At 36.3% G+C, this 16,460-nt stretch overlaps 5 protein-coding genes across 5 annotated transcripts; 3 read left to right on the top strand and 2 right to left on the bottom strand.

The window, feature by feature from the left end:
- Nucleotides 1-478: 478 nt before the first annotated feature.
- Nucleotides 479-6,493, top strand: SEC7 (Arf family guanine nucleotide exchange factor SEC7; the record flags this gene model as incomplete). The annotated part of the gene is made up of 1 exon (XM_056226934.1): nt 479-6,493. The coding sequence occupies one exon, from the start codon at nt 479-481 to the stop codon at nt 6,491-6,493; it is 6,015 nt and encodes a 2,004-aa protein (XP_056081161.1).
- Nucleotides 6,494-8,817: 2,324 nt separating this feature from the next.
- Nucleotides 8,818-10,362, top strand: STB3 (Stb3p; the record flags this gene model as incomplete). Its single annotated transcript, XM_056226933.1, has 1 exon — nt 8,818-10,362. One exon carries the CDS (start codon nt 8,818-8,820, stop codon nt 10,360-10,362), a length of 1,545 nt encoding a protein of 514 aa, XP_056081160.1.
- A 488-nt stretch (nt 10,363-10,850) lies between these two features.
- Nucleotides 10,851-12,371, bottom strand: CDC37 (Hsp90 co-chaperone CDC37; the record flags this gene model as incomplete). The annotated part of the gene is made up of 1 exon (XM_056226932.1): nt 10,851-12,371. The coding sequence occupies one exon, from the start codon at nt 12,369-12,371 to the stop codon at nt 10,851-10,853; it is 1,521 nt and encodes a 506-aa protein (XP_056081159.1).
- Nucleotides 12,372-12,616: 245 nt separating this feature from the next.
- TAF10 (Taf10p) lies at nt 12,617-13,237 on the bottom strand (the record flags this gene model as incomplete). The annotated part of the gene is made up of 1 exon (XM_056226931.1): nt 12,617-13,237. The coding sequence occupies one exon, from the start codon at nt 13,235-13,237 to the stop codon at nt 12,617-12,619; it is 621 nt and encodes a 206-aa protein (XP_056081158.1).
- A 223-nt stretch (nt 13,238-13,460) lies between these two features.
- SEC5 (exocyst subunit SEC5) lies at nt 13,461-16,427 on the top strand (the record flags this gene model as incomplete). Its single annotated transcript, XM_056226930.1, has 1 exon — nt 13,461-16,427. The coding sequence occupies one exon, from the start codon at nt 13,461-13,463 to the stop codon at nt 16,425-16,427; it is 2,967 nt and encodes a 988-aa protein (XP_056081157.1).
- Nucleotides 16,428-16,460: the final 33 nt, after the last annotated feature.

The raw sequence follows: 16,460 nt of genomic DNA, 5'->3' as shown, positions 1-16,460 counted from the left end.
ATTGGTAATAATTCTTTTTTACTTGTTAAAATTGCAATTACTGAGAGGAGGATGCATGCAATACGAATCAAATAAGAGGCTTAATTCTTTGGGATAGGAGAAGTCTGTAATATTGTCAGTATTTCCTCTACAGGAAAGAAGTAAACGTATGGTTTTTATCAAGGCGCCGAATGAAAATTAATATGTCGAGGCGAGGGAAAAACAAAGCAACGAGAAAGACAACTAAGAGTTGAGATTTACATCATTTACTCCATAGAGCATAAGTAACTTCTCTCCAATTGTTTTATAAACTCGGCCCGGTAGAAATCAAAGTCATTTACCGGAGAATCATAAAGCAGTTCTGTAGCCAACCTGAACTCGTTTTGTTTAAGTTTCTCCAAGACCAATTATAAAGGTAAAATCTTAAACAGTTTCTACCTCGTTTTCTCCTAGATTCATAAAAGAAGATAAGAAAAAAGTCTAACCGCTACTTTATCAGATGTCTGAGCAGAATTCAGTAGCAAATGCTGAAGGAAATGATGTGGAGATGTCTCCAAAAGTAGAGGCCACTTCTTCAAACAATCTAGCTATACAATCACAGAACGATATGAAAGAAGAAGCTAAAAAGACAACTAATAATGTACAAAAACACGGAGAGGCTGAAAAGGTTGGCAATGCGTCAGAGACAGATGATATAAATGACAATGTCAATGACAATGGAAACGAAAATGAGGGTGAAGAAAATGAAAATGAAGATGACGATGACGATGAAGATGACGATGAAGATGAAGATGACGATGACGATGAAGATGACGATGACGATGACGATGACGATGACGATGACGATGACAATGACGATGACAGCAGTAGTTCTGAAACCAGCTCCGAGGATGCGGAAGATTCTGAATCAATCTCAGGGGAAAGTGCTGGCAGCAGCTCTGGAGAAGATGAAGAATCTGACGAAAGCGACGGAAGTACCTCTGATAACTCCTCTGGAAATGAAAGCGCGTCAGAAGAAGAAAATGGTGGAAATACTAACGAACCAATTGTCAACCATCAAGATAACGTTCCCGTTAACGATAATACTGTCGCGCAGTCTACCCATAGAAGAAACATCTCATTATCCTCGAATGGTTCAAACACCAATTCAACTATTATTCTGGTAAAGACTACGTTGGAGACTATTTTGAATGACAAGGATATTAAAAAAAATTCGAACGCTCAAAAGGCTATCGAACGGACATTACAAAAGTTTAAAGAATTCGACCCGCAAAGCACGAATAACGGACATTACGTCGATTCCATACTGGTTTTCGAAGCACTGAGGGCAAGCTGTCGTACTAAGTCCTCCAAAATCCAAAGTCTTGCTTTGGATTGTCTGTCAAAACTATTTTCTTTCAGATCCCTAGATGAAACATTGTTGGTGAATCCCCCTGATTCTTTAGCCTCTAACGATCAACAACAAGACGCCACCGATGGTATAACGCCGCCTCCAAAACATAAAATTATAGACGCTGCAATTGATACCATCTCAGACTGTTTCCAAGGGGAAGGTACTGATGAACGTGTGGAATTACAAATCGTTAGGGCACTATCTAGTTGCATTTTAGAAGAGGATTCAAGTTCCTTATGTCATGGTGCTTCCTTGTTAAAGGCCATCAGAACAATCTACAACGTTTTCGTCTTTTCCTTGAGCGCATCCAATCAAGGTATCGCGCAAGCCACTTTGACGCAAATCATTAGTTCAGTGTATGATAAAATTGATCTCAAACAAACTGCCTCTTCAACAGTGTCTCTATCAACAAAAACTCATCAACAACAATCTGTTACAGAACTTTCCGATCCTTCCGAAAATGTGGAAACACCGGCTCCCTTGACTTTAGAGAATATGGATAAGTTGAATGATGATGAGGAAAGACTGATGGATGCTCAACAGCCTGATTCTAATGCAGTCACTAACCAAGACCTAGCGGTTAAGGATGCGTTCTTAGTGTTCAGAGTCATGGCAAAAATATGTGCTAAACCATTAGAAACAGAACTCGACATGAGATCACATGCTGTTAGGTCAAAACTTTTATCTCTCCACATAATTTACTCTATCATAAAAGATCATATTGACGTGTTCCTTTCCCATAACATTTTTTTACCGGGAAAGGAGCGTGTCTGTTTTATCGATTCAATTAGACAATATCTACGCCTTGTGTTGTCAAGAAATGCTGCCTCGCCTTTGGCTCCCGTTTTCGAAGTTACTTTAGAAATTATGTGGTTACTAATTGCTAATTTAAGGGCAGACTTCGTAAAAGAGATTCCGGTATTTTTAACAGAAATTTACTTTCCTATTTCAGAATTAACTACTTCCACCTCTCAACAGAAGAGGTATTTTTTGAGTGTTGTTCAACGAATCTGTAACGACCCAAGAACTTTAGTTGAATTTTACTTAAACTATGATTGCAATCCTGGAATGCCAAATGTTATGGAGATAACTGTCGATTATTTAACAAGATTGGCTTTAACTAGGGTAGAAATTACCCAAACTCAAAGATCATATTACGATGAACAAATATCAAAATCATTATCCACTTACAATTTCTCGCAGTTACCCCTCTTGACTTCTTCCAATTTGTCTTCAACTCCTGATGTTGGCCAAGTAAATTTACTTTTCCCCCTTGATTTTGCTCTCAAAATGGTGTCACTGAATTGCATTGTGTCAGTTCTACGTTCCTTGAGCTCATGGGCCCATAAAGCTTTAAATCCAAACCCAAGTGCTTCTAATAAGGTGCCACTAAACCCAACTACCTCGGGTATTCAAGAATCTAGATCATCTTTGAGTAACGATATAAGATCCTCCACTATGGCCAGTAACGACGACTTCAAACCAACATATGAAGATGAAGAAAGCAGATCGTTGAGTAGTCAAAACATTGATGCAGATGATCCCACCCAATTTGAAAATCTAAAATTAAGAAAAACGGCTTTGTCAGAATGTATTGCTATTTTCAATAATAAACCTAAAAAAGCTATTCCAGTACTCATTCAAAAGGGATTTTTGAAGGACGATTCTCCAGCTTCCATTGCAAAGTGGTTACTGGAAACGGAGGGCTTAGATAAGGCTGTTGTTGGTGATTATTTAGGTGAAGGTGAGGACAAGAACATTGCCATAATGCATGCATTTGTTGATGAATTTGACTTTACTGGTATGTCCATTGTTGACGCATTAAGGTCCTTTTTACAGAGTTTCAGGTTACCAGGCGAAGGCCAAAAAATCGATAGATTCATGCTGAAATTTGCGGAAAGATTTGTCGATCAAAACCCCGGGATCTTTTCGAAAGCAGATACTGCATACGTGCTTTCGTATTCTTTAATTATGTTGAATACTGATTTACATTCATCTCAAATCAAAAACAAGATGTCCTTGCAGGAGTTTTTGGAAAACAACGAAGGTATTGATAATGGAAGAGATTTACCAAAGGAATTCTTGGAAGGCTTATTTAATGAAATTGCCAATAATGAAATCAAACTGATCTCCGAACAGCATCAAGCAATGCTTTCAGGTGACAATAATATTGTTCAACAGCAACAATCAGCTTTCAACTTTTTTAATTCTCGTGACTTAACAAGAGAGGCATATAATCAAGTTTCAAAAGAAATTTCATCTAAAACCGAGTTAGTCTTCAAAAACTTGAATAAAAATAAAGGCAGCCCAGGAGTCTATTATGCAGCCTCTCATGTTGAACATGTGAAATCCATTTTCGATACACTTTGGATGTCATTTTTAGCAGCATTAACTCCACCTTTTAAGGATTATGACGACATCGACACAACAAATAAATGTTTAGAAGGTTTGAAGATATCGATTAAGATTGCTTCCACTTTTAGAATCAATGATGCTAGAACGTCTTTTGTGGGTGCCTTAGTTCAATTTTGTAATCTTCAAAACCTTGAAGAAATAAAAATTAAGAATGTCAATGCAATGGTAATTCTTCTTGAAGTTGCATTATCTGAAGGAAATTTTTTGATGGGTTCCTGGAAGGACGTTTTACTAGTAGTGTCTCAGATGGAAAGATTGCAATTAATTTCTAAAGGTATCGATAGAGATACTGTTCCAGATGTTGCACAAGCTCGTGTTGCAAATCCTAGAGTTTCCTATGAATCATCAAGATCCAATAACACATCATTTTTCGATGTTTGGGGAAAGAAGGCTACACCTACCGAATTGGCTCAAGAAAAACACCACAATCAAACCTTATCGCCTGAGATTTCAAAATTCATTTCATCTAGCGAACTAGTTGTTTTGATGGACAACATATTTACCAAAAGTTCGGAATTGTCAGGTAATGCTATCGTTGATTTTATTAAGGCTCTGACTGCCGTTTCTTTGGAAGAAATTGAATCATCTGAGAATGCCTCCACTCCTAGAATGTTTTCTTTGCAAAAAATGGTCGATGTTTGTTACTACAATATGGATCGTATCAAATTAGAATGGACACCGCTTTGGGCTGTTATGGGAAAAGCTTTCAACAAAATTGCTACAAACTCTAACTTAGCTGTTGTATTTTTTGCTATCGATTCTCTACGTCAATTGTCCATGAGATTTCTAGATATTGAAGAGTTATCAGGTTTTGAATTTCAGCACGACTTTTTGAAACCGTTCGAATATACAGTTCAAAATAGTGGTAATACTGAAGTTCAAGAAATGATTATTGAGTGTTTTAGAAACTTTATATTAACAAAATCGGAAAGAATAAAATCTGGCTGGAAACCTATTCTTGAGTCTTTACAATATACGGCTCGTTCAGGCACTGAATTTATCGTATTAAAAACCCAACTGTTGGTCAGCAACGATATTGTGACGAATCACTTTGAAAACGTATTCTCCCAAGAGGATGCCTTTTCTGAATTGGTTGGTGTTTTCAGAGAAATTACGAAGAATAAGAGGTTTCAGAAGCTATCTCTGCATGCTTTGGAGTCACTAAGAAAGATGACACAAAACGTTGCAGACATTTGCTTTTACAACGAAAATAAGACTGAAGAAGAAAGAAAACATAATAAAACTCTACTACGTGGAAAAGATATATTCCAGGATGTTTGGTTCCCCATGCTATTCTGCTTTAATGACACCATCATGACCGCCGAAGATCTAGAAGTAAGGTCACGTGCATTAAACTATATGTTCGACGCTTTAGTAGCATATGGTAGCAAGTTCAACGATGATTTTTGGGAAAAGATTTGTAAGAAGTTGCTATTTCCAATTTTTGGTGTATTATCAAAACATTGGGAAGTCAACCAATTTAACAGTCATGATGATTTGAGCGTTTGGCTTTCGACTACATTAATTCAAGCCCTAAGAAATTTAATTGCTCTCTTTACACATTACTTTGAATCGTTAAAGAAAATGCTGGATGGATTCTTAGGTTTGCTAGTATCATGCATTTGTCAAGAAAATGATACTATTGCTAGAATTGGAAGGTCTTGCCTACAGCAATTGATACTACAAAATGTAACCAAATTTAATGGGTATCATTGGAACCAAATAGGTGACGTATTCGATAAACTGTTCGATTTAACCACTGCTAATGAGTTATTCGATTATGATCCATTGCAACAAGGAAGAAAACCATCTATTTCTCATCACCAAACCACCACTGATACATATCAACACTCAGATAATGATAATAACGACAGGGATGAAAATGATTCTAATATCAGCGAAACAGTAGAAAGAGCGCATCAAGAAGAATCCAGCGAGGATGTTGGCGGCGACATGGTGGGAAATCTCAGCGGAGAAACCGAACTTAACAATGGCAACGCCATACCGACTGTGAAAGACGGATTAACCTCAAAAGCCGCTAGTCTGAATGTTCCTAAAAGAACTAAGCACATGAAACGTAGTGAGAGTAACGAAGATATACGTAGAAGGATAGACATCAAAAATTCTATTGTTGTCAAATGTGTTTTGCAACTCCTAATGATAGAACTGCTGAATGAATTATTTGAAAATGAGGATTTTGCGCATTGTATTCCTTTCAAAGAGGCCACTAGAATTACAAGATTGTTGGAGAAATCATATGAATTCTCTCGTGATTTTAATGAGGATTATGGATTGAGAACAAGATTAGTAGAAGCTCGTGTGGTTGATAAAATTCCAAATTTGTTGAAGCAAGAAACCAGTGCTGCCGCTGTACTTCTCGACATTATGTTTCAGTTATATCTGAACGATGACGAGAAGAAGGCCGATTTAATAAATCGTTTGATCACAATTTGCATTCAGGTCGTCGAAGGTTACGTTTCCTTAGATGACAGAACCATGGAACGTAGTATCAACGCCTGGCGATCTGTGATTGTTGAAATATTGCAAGGTTACTATGAGTTTGATGATGAAGACTTTAGACTGTACTCTCCGGCTATGTATGCATTGGTGATTCAGATATTAGACAAGAGTGTTCCAACGGAGTTGAGACATGCTATCAAACAATTTTTAAGCAGAGTCGGTGAACTATACCTTTCTACTGATTGAAGTTCTTCTCTGGTAGTCAAGCAGATTGAGTAATCCGCAGTTGTCGAGCGTATGGAGAAAATGAGAAGGTCAATGTACCTAACTTGAACTCACCCTAAACAAACGATGGTACTCCTTTTTAGATTCATCTATCTTACAAGTAAGGCATACTATACGGTATAGCGATATAAAATATGTAAATTATGTAGAAGAACTTATCATGTTTCAGTCCTTTTTGACAGATATCGTTTTTCGGCTTTTCCTAATTTTCGATTCCGCAAACATAAAAAGGGATACAACCTTAACCTAAAATAGGTAAGCAATCAAGGGAGCGGGTAGGCACTTGCCAATGGATAGGGAATGCAAACTGCAACAAAGATACATACGGAAAACTTGAAAGCATCACTATATTATTACTTAAGGAAGTAATTAGATAGTAGGGGCAGAGTGTAAGCGGTACTCGAACTATAAGAAAGTGTCGATGAATGTTTGCCAGTGTCTTAACAAATCGCTAGATTAAATAGGCTAGATTAAAAACAGTGATTGGTGCCGTTTTCACCAAAGAATAGGAAGTATTGATTTTCGTTACCGCTTTATTACATGATCGCGAGACATTTAATGAATATAGGGATTAGTACTTGTAATGAAGTCATCAGGAAACAAGACCATCTGTAGGCCGGCTAAACAAAAAAAGTATTTACCAACCATACAAATAAAATTTATCAGAATGATAACAATAGGGTATGTAAAAAACCGTTTGAAAATAAGCGGCTTGATAGCTAATGTAATTATGGTCTCACTTACTATAGGTTAGACTGTTTCTTCTGCATATGCCTGATTCAACATGTTTACCAAGGAGCTTTTTACTCGCCGCTACAGAATGTTTCATTCACACAACGCTAAGGAATTGCAGCTGTTTGACATTTAGCTAGAAGAATACAACTGTGTGTATTAAAAGTAATAGATGCGTCATTAGCTCCATAGATGTTTGTTTGACATTACTTCAAGATAATCGAACTTACGTATATGAAACTCTTAACATAATACGCAGTGAAATCAATCGAACATTACAAGACAGTAAGTCTTCATATACGAGCTACAAAGTATGAATGATTCGATAAGATTGAGAACTAAATCATCCCTCTCCTAATTTCCTCTATTTTTGACTTTCTATTTTTCCTGGAGTAGAAGAAATAGGAACGGTGTTCGATTCACGATGGAATGTGGTAAAATGGATTTGAACTCCATTTGCACATTCTCAATAGTTTCTAGGACAGCACCTACGAGAATTTTTCTTTTTGGATTTCGTTGTATATTTCAAACCACTCGCGGTAATGTATTACGGGAAAATATACAGGGAAGATGATAATAGAGGAGATACCTCTTTGAAAGAATGTTGCAACTTCAACAAGAAAGAACATTCTCAACTAAATGTGGGATATACAGAATAGTCGACATTACCAGTTTTTGTAACACTTTGTCGCGACACTGGAATAGTCCAGTTTAGTAGCGGGAATGTTTCTAAGGCAACTGCTCTAGAAACAACAAAATTTCTCTGTGATTTTTTGTTTTAGAATGTTACTCGCTCATGCTCCTTACTTAGGTTTTACGTCAAGCTAGCCTCTGCTGCCTCCAATGTTCTTAAACAAGCTCAGCAGGAAATACGGTCTTTTTTAAGAAGCTTACCAGGAGTAGGACCCCAGAACAGCCTCACGAACAATGTTGAATAGGAGCATTACACAGAATAATACTTTCTTTTAAAAATTGAGTGTGTCAGGTCAGGTGCCAGGATATGTTAAGAATGCTATTCCTCTAGTAGCGTGCAAAAGTCTCTACGGTAGTGATCTGATCACTACGCACGTGCGCGTTGAGAGGGTTAAGGCTCCTTACAGTACTAACCGAAGAGTGAACAATTTTAGATAGTGTTTTCTATTCCGCGTATATATTCCATGCATATTCACACACTACACATAATATAACACAAAGATACAGGTACAGAGCACCATCGATACTCAAGACAAGTCGATTAAAAGAGACACTGACTATTAAAAGTGTTTGACAATTCTGAACAGGCACACGTTAACCTATTATAAAAAAGGCGACGTGATATTTCAAGAGTTGTGTTAATAACCTGTTCTCCAATCGGAGCACGTGAATTTGTAACCGCGTACAGACGAGATCAAAGATCAAAGATCATCCATATTTTGACTGAAAGGAAGATAAAAGGTACAGTATCATCGGAACCATATAGGTGAACACAAACCCTTAACGCCTGCTTTACCTTGTACTTTTCTGAACAAACTAAAAACTCGAAAATTAGACATCTTTCCGGAACATTATCCATAATGTCAGAGTATCAGAAAGAAGTATCGCCTCCCCAAAACATATCGGTCAAATCCGAAACAAACTCTAGTATATTCTCTACGAAACCCATTTCCACATCATCACCTGCAGGGTTGGCAGCGGCTCAAAGAGTGACGCCTGCGAAACTTTCTAAATTATTATTGGAAAAGGGACCATTGGCTATTAGACACATTACACAGACTTTATGCTTGGATATCCCCTGCTTTAAAGATCTATCATCTTCCAAGCAAAGACGACTTATTATGAGTGCTATGGAGAGTGGTGATAAAGAAAACTCGGTAGTCTTTGAAAAAATTGGGTGGGGTCAATGGTCTGCGAAAAGAGTAGACCCTGTCAACTTTGATAAAGAGCTAGAAGCAACCAATTTTGCCAACGCAAAGGTAAAAGATTTAATTTCCCAGGAGAGTCAAAGAAGAAAAAGCAACAATTCAAACTCAAACTCGGGTGGTAAAGTTGAAATGCCAGTTAAAATTGAACATAACACCGCCAATATTGATGAGGCTGCCACTATTCCAACTGCTGCTGCTGCTGCCACCATTCCTGTCAATATCAAACGCAGTAAATCTCCGCTTACAGCAGCAAATGTTGTATATATAGACGAAAATGCGCTTGCATCCGAAGATGAAGATGAAGACTTTGATGAAGATGATAATCATTTGCACTATCAAAACAAGTCAAGAAACAGCAGTAATAATTTTGGGAAAGTTTCCAATGGTGACCCCTATAGTTTCGGTAGGAGAAGGTCACAAGTCGTGTTTGCTGATTCAACTCCGGAAAATATTGAACATGAAATAATAGCACAAAAAATTAGACCGCTCATAAGGAATAGACGCCGTTCAAGTATAAAACCACATACGCCCTTCATTTCTAAAATAAATCCACATCAAGATTCATCCTTTTTATCCCCAAATCCAACTTCAACGGCGACCCCGTCAAATAATAACAGCAATATCAACCAAGGAAAAATAGATTTAGAAAAACTTAGTGCAACAAGTGAGCCGACTTCAAGAAGAGCTTCTCGCTTATCTGTATCGAAAGAATCAAGTATTAGGTCGACACTTTTCCCGAACAAAAACTACTTGATCGTCACCACTAATCCCAACTCTAAAACTACATCAGTCTCTACTTCCCCTAAACTAGAGGACCATATGAATACGAACTCAAGTCATATATTACTATCAGATAAGGAAAAGTATAGAATGGCCTCCCAACATTTAAACGGGGAATTGTCTCCAAAACTTTGTCCCCATTCTCATCATCAACCTCACTCAGATACAGATGAAGAAGACTGGGAGTCGATTGGTGCAGCCTCTCTGAGGAATAACAGTCTGGTACCCAATATAGACAGTGTAGCAAGTTCCACTAACGGTGTGGTTAGTCCCAAACCCACGAATCCAAACTTTACTAACTCTCAAAATAGAGATATTGGATCGCCCCTACAACATGACAAACAAAAACAGGAACAGCAGCCCAAAAATGGTGAAGATAATAGTGCTGCCTTTTTATTAATGAGTTTAAAATCGTAAACATTTTCGCCATGTCCATGTAATAAACAGAAAAACACAATAAAAATGAAAATGAAAAAAAAAAGAATATGTATTTTGTTTTAATGAAAGTTTTGTTACCAAGTTTTGCTCTAAATTTTATCAACCCTCTCAAATATTTTTTTTCCGTCACTTTTCTCTTGTCACAGTTTTTTCCTTTTCTTTCCATATTCATTTCATATAACACCCAGTTTAGTATATATCAGAAAATCAGTTTTTTTCACATTTTACATTTCTAGCCCCTTGTGTAGTGTAGTATATACAGATCACATGTGCGTAAACACATGTACTAATTGAAAGTAAAACATTACATATTCAGGTGCAAAGATAGTCATAGAATTACAGCAGAAAGTTTCATGATTTACCTTATTGATCATTAATTTTTTCTTCATGTTACTATATATATGGCTATGGTAATAAACAAGCGAAATTGGATGCGCGTTGCACCCGTAAAATAGCTATATAAATGGCTAATCAACTGTATCGGCAGTGTTTTTGTCCTCTTCCTGCTTTTCCCTGCCATCATCATGATCACTTAAGGCTAAACCCTCTATAGTGGCGTCATCGTGGCCTTGCACGTATTGATCTTTCAAACTTTGGAAATCCTTTTCGTTTTCTAAAATGGCTTTGATTCCGATAATGTCAATGTCGTTGAACACTTCCAAAATTTTCTCAGCTTCTGCAATTGGTATATCTTCAAACACTTTATTAATATTGTCTAAGTTTTTGGTCATTATAGCTTCTTGCATTTTTTCCGGTATTAAAGTTTGGAAAATCTTAACTTTCTCCACTTCCTCTGGATCCTTAGAATTAAAGTCTGGCAAATTTACTTCTAACTCTGTAGAGTCATCTAATGACTTAAGTTGAATTGTCTCTACCCCCTCAGCATTGGATTCATCCATTTCCTCTTGTTGTAAGATTTTTGAACGCTTTTGAACGTGCAAGAACTTCTCTTGAACTGACTTCAAAAATGACTCTTTACCCATTGAATTGTCCTTGTTGAAAATGACCTTTTCAAAAAACATATTAATGACATTTGATAGTTCAATTGGATTCAAGAATGGAATTTTTTTCAGGTCGTAGATCTCTTTAATGTAGGCCATTAACTCGGATTGGTGAATAACTTGCAAAGTCATTTTATCATCACCATGCAACTGATACTCAAAGGCTTTCATCATCAAAGCATCCTTTTGCTGTTCCGAAATGATCGGTAAATGTTCCAGTAGAAATTCCTGAGATTTAGAATATTCATTGAAGGTGATTTTACCAAATTCTTCAGTTTCCTTAGCTAATTTCATAGGATCATCTTTAAATTCAATAAAAGTTTGTGGAGTTGACGATTTAGCTAATTTATTGAGAATGGCAGAATCTGCACCGCCTGTAAGGGCCCCTGAAGAAGTTTCTTCCATTGGGTTAGCCTCACCCTTTTGTTTGTTCATGAAACTGCTATCAAATCCAGTATGAATATCGTCAGATGAAATGTGAGCGTTTTTCTCTTTGTATAGTTCATCCAATTTCTTTCTAGCTTCCAAAGTAACTGAATCAATCTTAGCCCTATGCTTTAGAATAGCAACCTTTAACAGAGATGGATTCTTGGAATCTTTTCCCTCTTTCTCCAAATCTTTGGTCAACTGTTCAAAAAGATCTTCAACCATTTCATTGTAGGTAGCAATCTCAGGATCGACATTTTCACCTTTACTTTTCTCCAATTTATCAAAATTTGCATTCAGGAATCTGGTAACGACAGATAAGTCAACAAAATCTTTTTCAGGTAAAGTGCTCAAAATTTTGTCCACTCTTTTGTTTAAATGTGAATACATGTCAACTTGAGTCTCTAAGTTGTTAATATCTTGATTCCTTTTGAATCGTTGCTCATGGATACTCTGTTGTTTCCATTTGATGAACGATTTTTTGTCCACATTAGGATGTACTTCGACATCAGAATCATCTGATAATTCGATTTTATCCCACTTAGAATAATCAATGGCCATCTTCTATTCCGTGTTGTAACTTAGTGATTCTTTCTCACTTGTGGACTGTTGATCAAAGGAAAAGTTAGTTCACATTATAAATCCTTTCTGATCCTTAGTAAAAAATCATGAAAAACGGACCTCCAAAAAATGTCAAATCGTATGAATAATTGCTCTAATCAACATATGGTGGATGGATATATAGAATGACTGTATACTGCTACATTATGTATATACATATATATTTCTTTTCTACGTACTAATGGTTAGCGATAGAAGTCAGGACGACCGATATTGAGCCCATACTCAGCAACGGCACTACTGAGATCGTTTACCGTTAAAACAACTTTGCTTGCTGTAGTCTTTTCATTCTGTTGATGTTGTTGCTGTGAAATCTGTTGTACACCAGGCTGCTGCTGTCCTTGCAATAGCTGCCTAGCTCTCGCTTGACTATTGTTCGCATTGGAAACGGCAACGGAGGACCTGATCCTCGAATATTCGTATGCATCTTTAGCTATATCACTAACGAACTTCTGAGTGGCCAGTGCTAAGAGTCGTTTCACTCGTACATCTGCCACGTTAAACCCGTTTTTAGTTAAATAGTAGTCCACGACTGCATCGGGGATGATAGGTGGAGTATTGTCCATCATCTCTAGAATTTCTTCCAAAGTTTTATCCTTTCTTGTAAACTCAGGAATGCCAAATGCATTTTCACTTCCATCATCCACCATGGCCTCTCTTTTTTGCTTCTTCTTGATGTTTTCTGCGACGGTATCATTATCAGCATTGTTCCCGTTATCAGAACCAGCCACAGCTGGAAAAGGTGTTTCTAGTGACCCTTCCTGGTTGTCATCAAATTCAGCATCGTACTCTTCCTCAAAATCCATCGTTTTAGTTACTTTGTGTTCTATTCTTCCTAGTTACTTCTCTAGCACCTGAATTAAATTTGCAGCTTTTTATTTTTTCATTTTTGTCCTAAATTGAAGAACGAAGTATTAACACCAACCATTTCAACTATAGTGCATAGTAACAAGTAAACTGCGTTACCATTGCTCTACTAGGGAGAACACTTAATTAAACCTAGTAACACTGGAAGTAGAATCTGTTACTATGGATAGGTTCCAAGTTGAGAATGAACAACTGCTTCGCTTTTATCAGTTGAAGACCATTAATCCGACCCATTCATGGGTACAAGATTCGTCAAAATTAAATAATGATGAGACTACGACTAATGAAATTGGCGTGGAGTCGTCGTTCGACATATTGAAAGACTTCATATATGGCAATCAAATTAGCATTGATAAGGAGTCGAAGGCATACTTAAATGATGAATCCTTAAGTTATATCAAAGATCCCTTGAATGGTCAAGAAATGTCGAAAGAATTACAGAATTTACCAAATGACTCAACGCGGTTGAAATATCTCGTGAACAGTAAACAATTTAACGTCAAGGCCTTTTTAAGAGATATGCACAAACAGGACTCCTTTAACGATCTAAATAACTCGTTAGACAAGTTGGACAGTGACATACAAGATCAATCCAAAAATCTGAAACAACTGGTTGGTAAGAATTTCACCAAGTATGTTAAAATTAAGAATAAGCTAGATCAAATTTACAAGGAATTTGACGAGAAAACGAATGAAAAAGACGAAGCTAATTCACCAAAGGAAAATCAAATAAATGTGGAAAGTTTGAATAGAAAAGCAGATGAGCTTATTAGAGCAACAACCTTCAAACTGAAACCTTTAATGGATAACTATCAAAAAATTTTGAATTACCAAGCCACCAAAAAGTTCATTGAACAGAATAAGTTTTACTTTAATTTACCTAAATCTTTGAAAAATTGTTTGACGAATAACGATTTCAACGAGTTCATGATCCAATATTCAAAAGGCCTTGTTGTTCGTCATGGTTTCAGCCAGAGTTCGGACACTTCACAATCGCTAATTATCAAAAGAATTTGGTCTCAAGTAGAAAGTATATTAACTATCTATAAAAACCTGATTTGGAACAGTTTGATAAATTCAAATTTTAATGTTGACCAACCTCAAGAAACGATTTTGTCCCTCTTTTCAAAATTATTAAATTTAGAAAACTTTATCAATAATAATCAGAACAAAAATCAAGATGGTGACAAAAACACTACTTCAGCATTCAATGAAAATCCAATTTTAAGATGGATGTCCATCAAATTAAAAAGTTTTCAAAATGACCTGAGCGAGTTGTCTGGTCATATGATTAATAAAATTATCCACTCTCAAAAGCTCATATTACAAAACAATACTAACCAAGATAGTAGCAAAGGATGCGTTGAGCTTTCGTATTACTTGAAAATCAACCAATTGTTTCAAATTATTAATGATGTCGGTAAAGATAATGAAGGTCTAAGAGGCACCATTGACCCCAATAAAGTTAATACCATCTCTGGAGCTAACTATTTAACCATAAACTGCCAATCGAGTTCTCAAGGCTTAACTGATTCTCCAATTATTATCGAAATGTGGCTATTAATATTGAAATATATTAACGATCTGTGGAAAATTTGCAATCAATTTATAGAATTTTGGGAACATATTGAAAAGTTCCTCGATGGGACTTATCAAAATTCTATTATAAATGAAAAGAGAAAAGAGAATATTTTGATCGGTGATTCTAGTATCATTGCTTCGTATCAAAAAAGTTTAATATTGAAGGAAGAACAGATTAACGATGTTAGATTGAAGGGTGAGGATTTCATCAGTTCCGTTTCCCAAAAGTTACTATCATTTTTCACGTCTTCTCAAGCATCTCTGTCCTTATCATTGAATGAGGATAATGCTAGAGAAAGTTCTGGCAGCAATAGAGATACTGGATTGCCTTCAGATTATGGATTTATACCACCAAATTGCAATGGGTTAAGTTGTTTGAGATATCTACCCAAAATAGTGGAACCTATTTTGAAATTTTCTACCGAGCTTGCACAATTGAATATTACACCTAACGGAATTACCATCTGCAGGAATACTCTGTCAACTATAATCGATCGTTCCGTAGGTGCTATATCCTCTACAAAACTAAGAGATATCTCGAACTTTTATCAATTGGAGAATTGGCAAGTTTATGAAACAGTTACATTTTCAAGCAAATCACGGGACAATAGCAAGAATTTAACTTTTGAATATGGCGTAACACAATTTCCAGAAATTGTTATCTCGTTTCAAGAAGTGAGCATCAAGACTACCAGGGATCTATTATTTGCATTCGAGAAATTGCCAATTATTAACGGAATCTCAGTGGTGAGCTATCCTTCAAAACAATTGCTTACAGGCATAGAAATTCAACAGATTATTTCGATGGAAGCGGTTCTGGAAGCAATATTGAAAAATGCTGCAAAGGATAAAGATAATCCAAGAAACTCCCATACTATCTTAACATTAACCAATTTACAGTATATCAGGGAGTGCGCATTTCCCAATATTCTTCAGTATTTTGATGATGCATTTGAGTGGAACTTGTCTTCCAAGAACTTAGAATTGTTTAGCCTATTATCTAAGATGGAGTCATCTATTTTCGGTAACTATCTATCTGATTTAAAGATCAACTTAAGGGATATTCTCGAAGAAAAATTCCATGAAATAAATTGGCCAATGTACACATCAAATTCATTTAGAGTAGGTGATTATATTATAGAAGCGTTGATGATTTTGATTGCTGTTCATAGCGAGTGCTTTAGAATCGGACCTCAATTGATTCATAAAATTCTGATTGAGACTCAGATATTCATAGCGAGGTATCTGTTCGAAGCATTTAAGCCTTATGTTGGTAATCTTTCTAATGATGGCTCATTACAGGTCATAGTAGATTTAGAATTTTTCCAAAAAGTTATGGGCCCATTACTGGAAAAAGACACCGAGGCTACATTGAAGGCATGTCTACAAAACTGTTTCCAAAACGATACAAGTAGGTTACAGAAATGTATTGACGAAATCAACCCTATTGTATCTGCAAATTTAAAAAGGACTGCTATTCAATTTGCAGCGTTTAACCAAAATCAAGACTGTAATGACGATTCAGCAACGAGTATTAACACACATTAATATATATCTTTTATATTTGCTATACAGATGTAC

This window comes from Saccharomyces mikatae, assembly GCF_947241705.1.
Source record: "Saccharomyces mikatae IFO 1815 strain IFO1815 genome assembly, chromosome: 4".
NCBI classification, from domain to species: Eukaryota; Fungi; Ascomycota; class Saccharomycetes; order Saccharomycetales; family Saccharomycetaceae; genus Saccharomyces; species Saccharomyces mikatae.
Note: the sequence above shows the minus strand (reverse complement) of the source record. Positions and strands in the feature narration are given on the sequence as shown.